The sequence below is a fragment of the Fusarium subglutinans genome, assembly GCF_013396075.1.
Source record: "Fusarium subglutinans strain NRRL 66333 chromosome Unknown NRRL66333_c0000041, whole genome shotgun sequence".
NCBI lineage: Eukaryota > Fungi > Ascomycota > Sordariomycetes > Hypocreales > Nectriaceae > Fusarium > Fusarium subglutinans.
This window is the reverse complement of record NW_023502104.1, coordinates 250,643-265,616: the sequence shown is the minus strand read 5'-3', so window position 1 is coordinate 265,616 and position 14,974 is coordinate 250,643. Positions and strand designations below refer to the sequence as shown.

The 14,974-nt window shown below is 53.0% G+C and overlaps 1 protein-coding gene across 1 annotated transcript; it reads left to right on the top strand.

Annotated features, from left to right (window-relative positions):
• Window positions 1-1,895: 1,895 nt before the first annotated feature.
• FSUBG_4562 (uncharacterized protein) lies at window positions 1,896-14,903 on the top strand (the record flags this gene model as incomplete). The annotated part of the gene is made up of 1 exon (XM_036682565.1): window positions 1,896-14,903. The coding sequence occupies one exon, from the start codon at window positions 1,896-1,898 to the stop codon at window positions 14,901-14,903; it is 13,008 nt and encodes a 4,335-aa protein (XP_036539977.1).
• Window positions 14,904-14,974: the final 71 nt, after the last annotated feature.

Here is a 14,974-nt window from a genome sequence, read left to right as displayed (position 1 = left end):
AGATTTGTGAAATGTGATTGCACACGATCTGGAGCAAACAGAGTTCCTCCTATTGGTGGTAAGCAAGATCAGATTACAATGACAAGAATAAGGTTTCGATCAGGTATCAGAAAGAGGATGGTGTAAGGCGAATCTGACAGGGGAATTTCAACAAGAGCCAGGTACTTGGAGCTCATGCCTTAATGTTTCGGCACCAGATCATGTAATTGTCCTCGACAACCCTTTGTACATAAAGACCGATTTACTTATAAGGCCATTGTACTAATAGTTGATAGTTTTACGCAAGATGAACCTGATGTTTTCCAACGAGTCTTGGCATATAGCATTTATGCCAACAGGAGCTCATATTGCCAAGACTGAGACAAAAGGCTGAGGCTGATCCGGGCCACTCGGATGCGAAGTGTGGCCACCAAGAATGTTGAACACGGATGAGACTTAGTCCTGGCCTAGACTCGTGATTACTTACAAGATGATCTAGATCATGAATCGGAAGAGGAGCTTTTAGTCCGCCCTCGATGATTCCTGCGAAAAGACGTTGGCCTTGGCCGAAATCTTCGGGAGCAGCCGAGAACTCCAGGGTCATGAACACGCTCTTATACAGAAGTAATCAATCTGCAGACCTTGCAAATAAGTAGTCTCAACAGAAGGGCAATAACAACATGTCGCAAGAGGTGATTTTATATTACATCACGTAATGGTCATACACTCCGAAAATGGACTCCTGTGTAACACAACCTCATGAAGCCCTGAACAGTCATTGGTTATTTCCGGTCACTTATCACAATTTCCAACGCCACGGTCTCGATGCATGAGATCAGCCACAGATCGACTAGACGGACGCGGCCAAATCTCTCCGCGACTAGCCAAACAAAAACGTCTGCTGGCGCGATAGTGGAGCTTTGACTCATCCTTGTGTAACCTCATCTTAAAAGTCGTCTGGAATGTATGTACCGGTGAATAAAGTTATGCTCGCTGGGCGGCCGCCAGACTTCAGCTATACTTTATAAAGGTGAGAGATGGGAGAGAGGTGGGTTTAGGGCTTTGGGCTAGCAGTTGACCTGTTAGATAAGCTTCTGTCAAAATCGTAGCTTGGTGGACTAGGGAGCTGGCTTCCGTAGTGGAGTATTATTAGTGTAACGTCAGGTGCCCAAGCTGTGTGAGACATCATATCCACCTGCCAGCATCTGAATCAATCTCAAGTCTCGATTTTGGTTGATCGGTCTACAAGGCATTATCACAATGGCTTGATTTGTGTGACAAAATGATACATTGTATTTGTTTTAACGCCTATGATTATGCCCAGAGTCAACTTGCTATATCCGTCTATCCCATTGCCACTTACATAAGATCTGCACATCTTCTGCATAATCTTCAACGTTGGTGGAAGTCCTGAACGGGACCTTGCATACACGCCCAGGCACACAGGCACAGCACAAATCCCACTTCACAAGCCCTCACTGGTTGCGTTGCTTTGCACCCCATAGAAATAATAGTAGTTGGTCCTGTCATCAACAACAGCATTCCAACCACAACACCCTGAACCAACAGGGTTCTGAACCAGAGTGTCTCTTACACAATGCATCTGTAGGAACGTGCTTGACAAGATGGAAAACGGCATCGATCCGCTGCGGGTGTGCCCGCCCTGGCATGAAGGCTTCCGCCTCAGCAACCCAAATTCAGCCTGACAATGCTCTTTGTATACGCACCGGATTTTCTGCATCATTATTACAACCTGAAGCACAGTCTGAATGCGGATATGGAGGGCTGATCAGCAGTGTTATAGTCCTCTGGGAGCTCCTCCACGCGCGTGTTGCTTCAACTTAGGTAACTGACCTTGCGCGTATACCATTCTTTCTCTCATTTACTTTTAATGCACAATTAATAAACTGCTTACAATGCGGTCTTTGTATCAGGTGCTCAGGCACCTACTATTCGCCAGCCTAACGCGTGCCCAGTTTGGGGTTCAGAATGATAGGTCAGTTCTCGGTATTAACAATGAGTTCTCAGGTGTATGTTACACATATGTTTCGGTCTATCCAGTCCTTGCCGATCCCGATTATATCACCATCACAAAGCCCTACAGAGGCTCAGTAACAACGCAGTATACTGTCCCACCACAGGGCGATGAGCCCGGTATTGTTATTGTTGAACAGCCAGGTGGTTCTTCGGCGCCGGAGAATGTAGTCATCCCTGCGACGGATGATAAGTCTTATGTTATTATTATTAGACCGCATTCAGGGCCGAATCCGATTTCTGCGCCCATTACACAGGTTGTTCCGCCGAGAAGTGGACAACCGGGGCAGATTATCATTGAGACGCCGGAGACGCAGACGCCAGGTGTGTTGCAGCCTCTTTCGCTTGAGCCAAAGGAGTTGACTGGCTATGTGACGGTTCTTCGACCGTTGACTGGAACATTGGCGTCGTTGCAACTTATCACAATTTCACCGACTGGGACAAACCGTGGATCGGTCATCATCAATGTCCCGACATCAGCACTCAACGGGGGAAGCCTTCAAGGTCTTACTCTGGAGCCTGCACAAGATGGTGATTATGTCACTGTGATTGAACCAGCGGGAACAGGTTTCAGGGGAACTGCTCCAATTAGACTAACAGTACCACCAAGCAACGGTAACCCTGGTACTGTCATCATTCAAACTCCTGTACCTGGAACTCTTATGCCGCTGGCCCTTGAGCCTTTGACCCCTAACACCTTGGGTGCCTTGGGACTCGCCGGTCAAACGATCACACTTCAACCAGCCGATGCGACCAGCTATGTGACCATCATTGAACCAGCCGAAGGAAGCGTCACACCGACAGCACCTATCCGAACTACTATTCCACCGACTGGTACCAAGCCCGGAACTGTGCTCATACAAACACCACCGGGTTGGAATGATGGGGGAGATGGTGCCGCCTTCCAACCGACACGAACTCGTCCGCAGGGCTCGGTATCATATACGACTATTACTCGTGGTGTGCCCATGGGGATGGGTGGATCAGGGAGTGGTTCCGACAACGGCTCAAATGGGGGATCAGGGTCTGGCGATCTCTCTGGCGATGTCCAGGGTCAACCAGGCCAAGGCGGCGATGATGGTTCAGGGCCGCGACAGACTCTCACCATTCCCCCTGAGGGTGGAAACCCTGGTACTGTCCTTGTTTTGACACCCGAAGACCCTAATAATCCGCAGACTGGCAACAACGGTGGCGGCGATAATGATGCCCAGGCTACTGGAGGATCTAGTGATGGGAACCAAGGGGGTTCGGGCTCATCTAGTGGAGGAAATGGCCAGAGTGGAAGTGAAGGAAGCTCCAACAATGGAGGATCTGGAGGGGGCTCCAATAGCGGCAGTGGTAGCTCCTCTGGACAAGGAGGTAGCTCAAGCAATGAGGGCTCCTCCGGAAACGACGATGATCCCGTAAAAGGCGGCGTTCAGGGCTCCGGCTCTGAATCGGGAGGCAATGGTGGTGACGGTGAAACCGGAAACGGAGGATCTCCAAGCTCGAATAACGGCAATGGGTCTGGAAATGGCGGGCCATCAAGCTCCGATGGAAGCAGTGGCTCAGGAGGAACCCAAGGCGGTGCTCAAGGTGGTTCCAACACCGATGGTGGCTCTGTTGGCAGTGGTACACGATCTGCTGGCTCTTCTTCGAGTACCAAAGGCTCTTCTAGTGGCAGCTCTGGAGGCAACGATGGCCCAACATCTGGAGATACAGAGTCTGAAGGTGATGGCTCAGAGGGCGGCTCGGATGCTGGCAGTGGAAGCTCTGGTGGTACTGGAACGACTTCTGGCGGTAAAGGTTCTAGCGGAGATGACGACGGTGACTCTGGATCAGCAGGAAGCAACGCTGGAGGGGATAGTGGTGCTTCAGGTCAGTCATCCTCATCGCGAAGAGGAAGTACTTCTCGCCGCCCAAGCACTCGACCACCAATCGTCAGGACATCACCCTCAACCTACGTCGTCACATCCAGCAGCACTGTCTTCACCATCACCGCTAATGTCGTCGAGACTCTCACTGCTGAACCTCAGAGGACTCGCCGATCAACCACTAGCGGCGGCCTTACAGGTGGAGTCGAAGGGCTAGGCGGAAGTGAAATTGCAGCTACAGAAAGTACGACATTCAGACGCCCTTCAAACAGCCGGTCTACAGGATCTGCGGCTGATACTGCTGGCGGAGCTGCTTCTGGCACCGAGTATAATTCCTCGCAAACTACACAGGCTCCTGGAAGTCCTTCAAGTACTAGACAAGCTGGTGCTTCGTCAAGCTCGGGATACACTGGTACTGTTGATACGCGCGTTCGTCCCGGAGGCAGTGGTCTGAGCTCTACACGTAGCAGAACTTCGACTTCAGGACAAGCTTCTAGACCTTCAACTGGCGAGACTACTATCGTCGATAGTGGCCCTGCCATAACAAATGATCCTGGCTCAAATGCAGAGGAAGCTACTTCATCCGTTGGAAATGCCGCCCAGAGCTCATCTACCCGCTCGGCGCAAGGGTCAAGTGCCTCTCAATCTACCAGTGCGCAAAGGCCTGCTGCAGAAACTTCTTCGTCAGATACTCGTTTTACGGCGAGACCTGCTGTCATATCAACTAACGGTGGTAATGCTGAAGCTGGAGGAACATCGCAGGCCTCGCAGATAAGTAGCAGGGCTACTAGCTCAGTATCGGGCTTTGTCGAAGGAGAACCTGGATCAAGCGCGGCAGGAAACAATGGCGGTACCGCTTCGGAAGACGATGAGGCGACATCCCAGGCATCACGAGCTTCCAGTGGATCACAGTCAAACAGCGCTGTTGGCACAGGCTCTTCATCGGTTTCAGCAACATCTAGCGCTGCAACACCTGGAGGCACATCGTCCGGTGCAAACACCAGAGATAGCGGTAGCTCGTCAACATCAGGAGCCGCACCCGGGTCTAGGACTTCAACTGATTCACGCGAAGGCTCGCCCGTGGAAAATGCTGGAAGCTCCCAGTCTGACGCAGCTCGAGATCCGAGCACGGGTACATCAGTAGTGTCGCACACCATAGGCCAGAGCTCAAGCACCTCCAGAACAAGTGAGGAGATTAATTATGAGACGCTTATTGGCACCCAGAGCGTTCCGGAGTCAGAGCGCGTGGAACAACCCGGTGACACTTCGACTCGTTTAGCGACAAGCAGTGCTGCTGGATTGACAGGGCAGCCAGCTGCAGGAGTTGGAGGCTCAACCATTGTCGGGTCAAACTCACATACCACAGCTATTGATATCGATGATACCGCGACTACATCTAGTGGAGAGTTGCTCGCTGGGGAATCTGCAGCTGGTGCTACATCTGGAAATGCAGGAGAGAGCTCTGTGAGTGAAGGCTCTAATGACGAGACCGCCTCCGCTTCTAGAGATCCTGGTTCTGAGGCAGCATCTGATGATGCTCGTGAGACAGGAGATGCTACCGGCACTACTCAACCCGAAGATGGTGAGACTAGCTTAATCTCACCTCAAGTGCCAGTTCCTACCGATCGATTGCCAGAGTCCGAATCCAGGAGTCAGTTGCTTACCGGTGGAGTCGAAGGTATACCTGCCAGGAGTGGTTCATCGTTTGAGTCTCCTGAGTTGCCACTACCGACAGCGGTATCAACTGGCCCCCTCCCTGATTCCAATCTTCTGTCTACAGCAACGGACAAGGAGTCCTCGGGAGCATCGCCTGGATTTGGAGTTCCCACTGGTTCACAAGCTGTGCCTTCTGATGACGATGATCTTGACCCCGGCTCGGAAGAGACTGGTACAGATGGGCCCACTGGCAGTGAGACTTCTGAGCCTGGTGCACCTTCTAACTCCTCGAGTGATGAAGCCTCTGAGACTGGCACTGGAGCTTCCATAAAGCCATCGCGGAGTGGCTCGTTAGGTGACGGCGATGATGAGGGGGCCAGCACCACAAATGAAGCAAGTGCTGAGCCTTCCGATACAGATGCCGACGCCGAAAGCGAGACGTTCGGCCCTGATGCTACTTCTGATGGCTCGGGATCTGGAGCTGGTCCCAACACTGACGAAGATGGTCAGACCATCACCGACGCATCTGGAGGAATACCTACAGCTGTAATCCCATCAGACAACAGCCTGACCACTGGCGCTCCCAATGGTGCATTGGCAACAATCACAGTCTTTAGGGCAGGTCGTGGCCCAGCCAGAACAACACTCTACGTCCCTCCCCAAGCATCCAATGATCCTTGGACTGTCGTCATAGAGACTCCAGTTTCTGAGACTCAATCTGAAGCTGCAACTGCTCGCGGAGACGACGATGTTCTTGCTACCACGTCTGCTGTAGGCGGTAACACCAATGTCACTATCTTCAGAGGTGGGCCCAGCCCTGCACGAAGGACTATTTATGTACCTCCCAGGTTTGCAAACGAGCCTGGTACTATTGTTATTGAGACGCCAACTGGGACTGCTATCGCCACTGCGACTGAGACTCGAGATAGTGGCAGCCAGACCACCGGTCTTGGACCTGGTGTCAGACCCAATGTGACGGTCTATAGTTCAGGTACTGCGTCAGAAAGAATAACTCTGTACATCCCACCTACAGCATCAGGCGAAGCTGGTACTATTATTATTCAGACGCCAGCCTCCGATGAAGACTCTGATACTATAACTGGAGGCCCTGGAGATGAGAGCGGCAAAACTGCCACTTCCGATGACAGGACCGCTGTAACTATCTATACGGAAGCAACTGGATCTACTGGAAACACTAGATACATCTCGCCAACCGTTTCTGGAGAGTTGGGCACTTATATCATTGAGACGTTTGCCTCCGAAGCTGGTGAAGCGACTGCTTCAGATGATTCAGCTGAGGCTACAGGTCCTGAAGCTTCCATCACACCTATTCCTACCGCCGAGGCCTCACAAGGTGGCATTGGAAATGTTACTCTCTACCGAGCTGGAGAAGGTTCAGAGAGAAGCACAGTCTTCATCCCACCAGAAACTACCGGCGATCCATGGACGATCGTAATCGAGACACCAATCTCGCAAACTGAATTGGTAGAGACAGGAACAGTTCCAGGCTTCCAAACAACAATCCCCACTATCACCGGAAGCGCCAACTTGACCATCTTCAGAGCAGGTGTTGCATCTACACGAAAGACAATCTACATCGCGCCCAAGACATTCGGCGCCCCAGGAACTGTTATCATCGAGACACCTGTCCCAAGTACACAGACTGGTGGTCTTACAGCTAAGCCTGAAGCACAACCAACTATTGGTGCTGGATCAAATACTACGATTTTTGTTCCAGGTACTGGTCCCGGACGAACGACTTACTACGTTCCGCCGTCAGATCCGAGTGACCCTGGTACTGTTTATGTTGAGACTCCTGCATCTGGTGCGGAGACTGAGGAGCCCACTATTGGCCCTTCAGCTACCGGAGATGGTGAAAATACTATTGTAGCTGCAACGACTGTCACTATCTTTAGTGGTGGACCTGGATCTGTTACGAGAAGTGTGTATATCCCCCCTACAGATTCAGGGGAGGCGGGCACTATGCACATCGAGACTCCTACAGATGGCACCGAAGCCACAGCAAGTAGTGGCGAAAATGTCATATCTGCCGCGACTACTGTCACCGTCTTCAGCGGCGGCCCTGCTTCGGTAACCAGAACGGTGTATATCCCACCCAGAGCATCTGGAGAAGCAGGAACTCTCATCATCGAGACCCCTACTGATGGCCCTGAAGCTAGTCCGACAGGTAATGGTAGTGGACAGGAGACTGAAGTCTCTACCGAGACAGCTGCTCCTTCTGAAGCCAAAGAGGAAGCTATCTCGGCGGCGACTACAGTCACTATCTTCAGTGGAGGCCCCGCGGTAGTCACAAGAACTACTTATATTCCACCAACAGCTTCCGGGGAGGCCGGGACGCTTGTTATTGTGACACCCATAGGGGGATCTAGTGCCGACACAACCGGTGATGGCAATGATAGTTCCGAGACTGGGTCTGTCACCAATGCGGAGGAGATTACAGCCGGGACAACTGTTACTATCTTCAGTGGTGGTTCAGGCTCTGCAACCCGAACTATCTACATTCCTCCTACCGCCTCAGGCGAAGCTGGAACACTCATCGTGGAGACACCCACGTCTGGTCCGGACGGCGATGAGTCTAGCATCACGGGCACAGGCGCCAGTGCCCCAACTGCAATAGTCACCCCTGAAGGGCCAGGTAACGTCACTATCTATAGCGGCGGACCTGCCTCTTCAACAACAACTCGTTTCATCCCTCCTACTGCTTCAGGAGAGCCCGGTACTGTGGTCATTGAAACACCAACCGCAGGGCCACAAGCGACAGGTATTGGAAATGTTACTATCAGCACAGGCGGTCCTGCTACAGTCACTCAGACTCGGTATATCCCTGCCACGGTGAGTGATGAGCCTGGAACTATCGTCATCGAAACACCGACTTCTCAAGTTGATGAAGAGAGAGGTGCAGGAAACACAACTATCTATAGCGCTGTATCTGCTACTGGTACTCGTACAGTCTACATTCCACCTACGGTATCCGGCGAGCCTGGAACCGTCATCATTGAGACCCCTGCTGTGAGAGCAGTGACTGTCTACACAGATGGTCCTGCATCGACGACCCGAACGCTCACTATTCCGGGCACTGCCTCAGGCGACCCTGATACCATTCTCATCGAGACGCCTCCTCCAAGCTCAGGCTCTGGCCCTGCTAATGTCACTGTCTATACTGACGTTTCTGCCACTGCCGCCACTACTCGTTTCATTCCCGGTACAGCTTCAGATGAACCTGGAACGTTCATTGTTGAAACACCAATTAGAAGTCCAACCTACGTGACAGTCTACAATGGTGGACCAGGTACAGCTGTGACAACGATCTATCTGACACCAAGTGAATCTGGTGGTTCAACCACTATGATCATCCAGACTCCCACTCAAGGATCCGAAGAGTCTGCTACAGATAATAGTGACGTGTCTAAGACTAGAACCATTACAGAAGCTTCAGGCGCATCGGCGACTCTCCGTGGGAATGTCACCATCTACACTCAAGCTCCCGGCACAGCTGGCGGAACATTCTACTTCCCACCTGATGACCCAGAGGAATCGGGCACTATCATTATTGAGACACTGTCCGGTGATGCTGAAGCGACTGGTGCTGAGTCTACTGAAGATACAGTCGTCCCAACTGCTGGTGGCCGGGTCAATACCACAATCTTCAGTGGCGGCCCAGTAACTGCGCCTAGAACATTATACATATCAGCGACAATATCTGGAGAACCGGATATCGTGCTTGTGGAGACACCAACCACTGGCCCAGAAGCAGAGACTTCAGAGTCAGCGACTGGCCAGCGATACACAACTATCTTTGGTGGAGGGTCTGGAACAACCGCGAAGACCATCACCATTCCTGCCACTGCATCTGGTGAGCTGGATACTGTTCTGATCGAGACACCTACTGGTGGTGTTCCCGAAGTCACAATTACCAGAGGGGGACCTGTTTCAGTGGCGACGACTATCACTGTCCCTGGTGCGCCTGGCGAACCTGACACTGTTCTTGTTGAGATTCCAACTGAATCTGGAGATGCTGGGCCATCAGGGACTGCTAATGGCTCGGGCGAAGTGACTTCTACTCGCGGCGGACCAGTTACAGCTGCGACGACGATCACAATTCCTGGTCAATCAGGCCAGCCAGACACTGTTATTGTTGAAACGCCGACTCGTGCGGCTGATGTCACAATCACTAGGGGAGGACCTATTTCAATCGCCACGACCGTAACAATCCCTGGAGCACCTGGCGAGCCAGATACGGTTCTTGTGGAAACACCAATTGAGTCCGCCGATCTGTCCGTGACTGGAAGTGGCGCAGGTGAAATAACTTCCACTCGTGGCGGACCAGTCACGGCCGCAACGACGGTCACCATCCCAGGTGTATCGGGTCAGCCAGATACGGTCATTATTGAAACACCTACAACCGCCTCTGATGCTAAGGAATCTACGACGACTAGAGACGGTCCAGTTGAAGTGACATCTACTCGAGGAGGACCGGTAACAGCTGCAACTACTATCACTATTCCTGGAGAGTCAGGGCCGCCAGACACCGTTATTATCGAAACGCCTACAAGATCTTCAGATGATGAAACAACAGAAACTGGAGGCAGCCCAGGAGAGGTAACTTCGACAAGAGGAGGACCTGTAACAGCGGCGACTACCATCACCATCACTGGTGAACCAGGTGAGCCAGACACGGTCATCATTGAGACTCCAGCGAGGTCAAGTGAGCCTCCTGTAACAGGTGGTGTTCAAGCAATCACTTTAACAAGAGGCGGGTCCGTGACCAAAGCAACTACTATAACTATCCCCGGCGAGTCAGGTGAGCCTGACACGGTTATCGTTGAGACACCTTGGTCGTCTGGCGAGGTTGAACCATCTGCAACTGAAGGTAGCCAAGATGAAGTTACCATTACTTGGGGCGGACCTGTGACTGCCGCCACTACCGTTACTATCCCTGGAGTTTCCGGTGGTCTAAATACTGTGTTTATTGAAACACCCACTCGATCTTCTGAAGAGTCTACAGGAACTGCTGTTCGAGAGGTCACAATCACTCGTGGTGGTCCGGTTACAGCCCCTATTACAGTTACCGTCCCTGGAGTCCCCGGCGGTCCTGATACTGTTTACATTGAGGTGCCTACAGAGTCTGTTAGGACCGGAGCTGTTCAAGAGGTCACTATTACGCGAGGCGGCCCTGTAACAGCTGCCACAACGGTAACCATTTCTGGCGGAGCGGGAGAGCCAGATACTGTTTATATCGAAACGCCTACCGAGTCCGTAGACGGGGTTAGGGAGACACCAGTGACTGGAGCCGTCCAAGAAGTCACTATTACGAGAGGCGATCCAGTCACAGCAGCAACCACAGCCACAATCCCTGGCGTTTCCGGAGGACCAGATACGGTCTATATAGAAATACCCACAGAATCTGCCGCTGGAGGTACGGAGCCACCAGCTACTGGAGCTGTTCAGGAAGTTACCATCACACGTGGAGGTCCCGTCACAGCGGCAACAACGATTACTATCCCTGGAGCTTCTGGCGAGCCAGATACCGTTCTGGTTGAAGTTCCAATTGAATCTGCTGAGCGACCGTCGGAAACAGGCTCTTTACGTGAAGTCACTGTTACAAGAGGTGGCTCAGTTACAGCTGCGACAACACTTACGATTCCTGGCGAATCTGGTGGGCCTGACACTGTACTGGTTGAGATTCCAACTGGCTCTGTTCGCGAAGTCACTGTTACACGAGGCGGTCCAGTCACAGCTGCGATAACACTCACCATTCCGGGTGAGTCTGGGGGACCAGATACTGTACTGGTCGAGATCCCGACAGGCTCATCTGATGATGATGAAGGCGTTTCTACTCAAGGAGAAGTCACGATTACTCGTGGCGGTCCTGTTACCGCTGCTACAACTCTCACTATACCTGGGGCTTCGGGCCAGCCAGATACGGTTGTCGTCGAAAGGCCAACTGGGTCTAGCAGCGAGCCATCAGAAACTGATGATGGCCAAGAAGAGGTCACTGTTACCCGGGGCGGCCCTGTCACAGCTGCAGTTACAATCACCTTACCCGGTGTATCAGGCGGACCTGATACCGTCATCGTCGAAACTCCCACCGAGTCTGCCATCGAGCCCTCAGAGACTGATGACATTCGGGAAGAGGTCACTATTACCCAAGGTGGCCCTGTTGCAGCCGCGACAACGATCACTGTTCCAGGTTTAGCAGGAGAACCAGACACTGTCATCGTCGAGACACCTACTGGCGCTTTTGAGACTCCCAACAATGCTCTCGCCAACGTCACTGTCTACAGTGGCGGTCCTGTCTCAGTTACTCGTACCATATATCTTCCACCCGCCGCATCTAGCGAGGCCGGTACTATTGTCATCGAAACACCAGATGGTTCTGGTCCCACGGAAACTGCCCGTGGGCCTGGAAATATTACTATTTACACAGGTGTCGCTGGCACAGCTACAAGAACCGTCTTCATCCCTGCTACAGCTTCTGGAGTGCCAGGCACGGTACTCATCGAAACGCCAACAGGTTCTTCTGGTGGTGAGGAGACGACAGGAAGTATTGTTGCAACAGCGACAGGACCTCTAACTACCTCTGAGGGCAGGCCAAATACTACAATTTTCAGCGGTGGATCTGGCTCATCGACAAGGACGGTCTACTTCCCACCAGCGTCTGATGATCCCGAAGGCCTTGGGACCGTTGTTATTGAGACACCAACCTCTGGTAGTGAAGAAAAAGATCCCGAAGCAACAAGCAGTGCCATTACTCCCGGAGGACCAGCTAACATCACACGAATCGTCGGAGGTCCTGCTTCGGTCACCACTACTATCTACATCCCACCAACTGCCTCTGGTGAGCCCGGCGTTGTGATCATTGAGACGCCAACTTCAACCCCCGAGGATGAGACGACGGCCAGTGGGGGTGCGGCAAACACAGCTTTCCCAGTGGGTAGACAAAACGTCACTCTCTACAGCGGCGGTCCAGGTACGGTTGTAACAACAATCTACTACCCGCCTGCATCAAGCAACCTTAATGAGCCTGGTACAGTGGTGATCCAGACCCCAACGGCTGGTCCTGGGCAGGAGACATCATCAACATCGGCAAGCGAAGCTGCTACGCCAATCCAGAATATTACTCGCATCGTGGGAGGACCTGCTTCTGTCACAACGACGATCTACATCCCTCCCACTGCCTCTGGAGAACCGGGAGTTGTCATCATTGAGACGCCTACAGCCAGTCCCGGGGAGGAACAGACATCTTCGACATCTATTACCGCAACCTCCGGCGGCGAGGAAACAACTGGCATTCCTAATGTTACTCGCTATGTCGGCGGCCCAGCTTCCATCACGACAACATACACGATGCCCCCTACATCGTCTGGGGAGCCAGGAACAGTGGTCATCCAAACCCCTTCCGCCAGTCCTAGCGAGGGCGAAACTTCCGCTTCAGCAACTGAGCTTCCAAACGTCACACGGTACATCGGTGGCCCAGCGTCAGTCGCCACGACGTATACCATTCCTCCAGCCTCACCTGGAGAGCCAGGCACTGTTGTCATTCAAACCCCAGCTGCCAGCCCTGAAGAGAATGCTACGTCTTCCCCACCAGCTGAAGCACCAACTGAAATCCCGAATGTCACTCGTTACGTCGGCGGGCCAGTGTCAGTCCCTACGACCTACACCCTCCCTCCAGCTTCTTCTGGGGAGCCGGGTACAGTGGTCATCGAAACACCAACAGCCAGCCCCGCAGCTTCAACAAATCCCATCAGCGGCGCACCAGCAGGCATTCCGTCAACTTCCACCCCAATCGTCGCTGGTACCAATGTCACTATCTTCAGAGCTGCTCCTCCCACAGCTACAGCTGAACGAACGCTGTACGATCCACCGACTGCGGTTGGAGAGCCTGGTACTGTTATTGTTGAAACAATGGTTGTGTCTTCGACTTCTGGCTCAGCTGCGCCGTTGAGTATGGAGGGCCCTGTTTCAACAACTCTGACTGGTGCTTCAGGCACTACTAGTGCGGCAGCAGTTACTCCTACAACCAGTTCTTCTGCTATCGCTTCACCTCCAACTACATCAAGTAGTGCGGCGGTGGCAGCAAGCTCATCGAGTAGTGCCGCAGCAGCCGCTGCTTCAAGTTCTTCTAGTACTGCTGCTGCGGCGGCTTCGAGCTCTTCCTCTGTTGCAGCAGCTCCCAGTTCCTCTAGTGCTGCAGCTGCAGCAGCCTCAAGCTCATCTAGTGCAGCCGCCGCGGCGGCCTCAAGCTCTTCAATCGCAGCAGCAGCAGCCACCAGTTCTTCGAGTAGCGCTGCAGCCGCCGCTGCGGCTACATCAAGTTCCTCAGCTGCGGCCGTCGCGGGCAGTTCCTCTAGTGCAGCAGCTGCAGCTGCCTCAAGCTCGTCCATTGCCGCAGCCGCCGCTGCATCATCAACATCAAGCGCAGCTCCAGCACCAGTGACCACAAGCTCAACCAGTGCTGCAGCCCCAGTAATCACCACCTCCAGCAGCGCAGCTATCCCTGTAGTCGCTACCTCTTCCAGTAGTACCTCCAGCACAAGCATGATGCCCCAGCTCGCATTCGGCCCAACGTTCGACTGCGATGGCTTCGGCTACACCGTTCAAAGTCTTCTGGCCAACACCCTCACACGCGTCAACCTCGTCACCGGTCAACGAACAGATATCAAAACGGGTATTGGCCCAGGCGGTCCTATCAACGGTATCGGCTTCAATAGGCTCGATAACTACATCTACGGCTTCTACCAACAACCTTTGGTCAATGCCCTTCTTTGCGGCGTGTTGGGATGTAAGCGATCGGGACTTATTCGTATCGCTAAGGACGGCCGATGGGAGGTCCTTGATCTTGTGATTGGTTCAAATGCTATCAGTATGGGTGATGTTGATGATCAAGGACGGTTCTGGGTCTCCGAAGGCGGGGGTAAATGGTGGTGCGTTGATTTGAGGCCGACTAGCACCACCTTCGGCAAGCTTCTGAATTCCGGCACATCGGCTACCAACCTCTTGACTGGAGTCGGTGACTGGGCATATGTCCCCGGAGGCGGAAACTATCTCTACGCCTTGCAAGCATCTGTCATCGAGAATGGCCTCCTCAGAACAAACATAGTCCGCTGGTCTTTGACCACACAAAAGTGGGAGAACTACCAAGCGTATCCGGGCATCCTCAACACAGCGCTCAACCTCGTCTGGGGCGCTGTCATGGCAGCGCCGGGTGGAACGCTTTTCGCTCAAGAGACTGTCCTCGGACAAACATGGAAGTTCACCCTCGGATTTGGGGCCCCGGATCCGACACCGATACCAGGCGGTGCTATTCTCAACTTGCTAGGGTCGGATGGAGCCAAGTGTGCGAGTGCTTCACTTTAATGATTCGATGGATAACGGAAGCGGCAAGATTGTAAGGACGCCGCGGGTTGGACGCATGTACTGTCATTTTT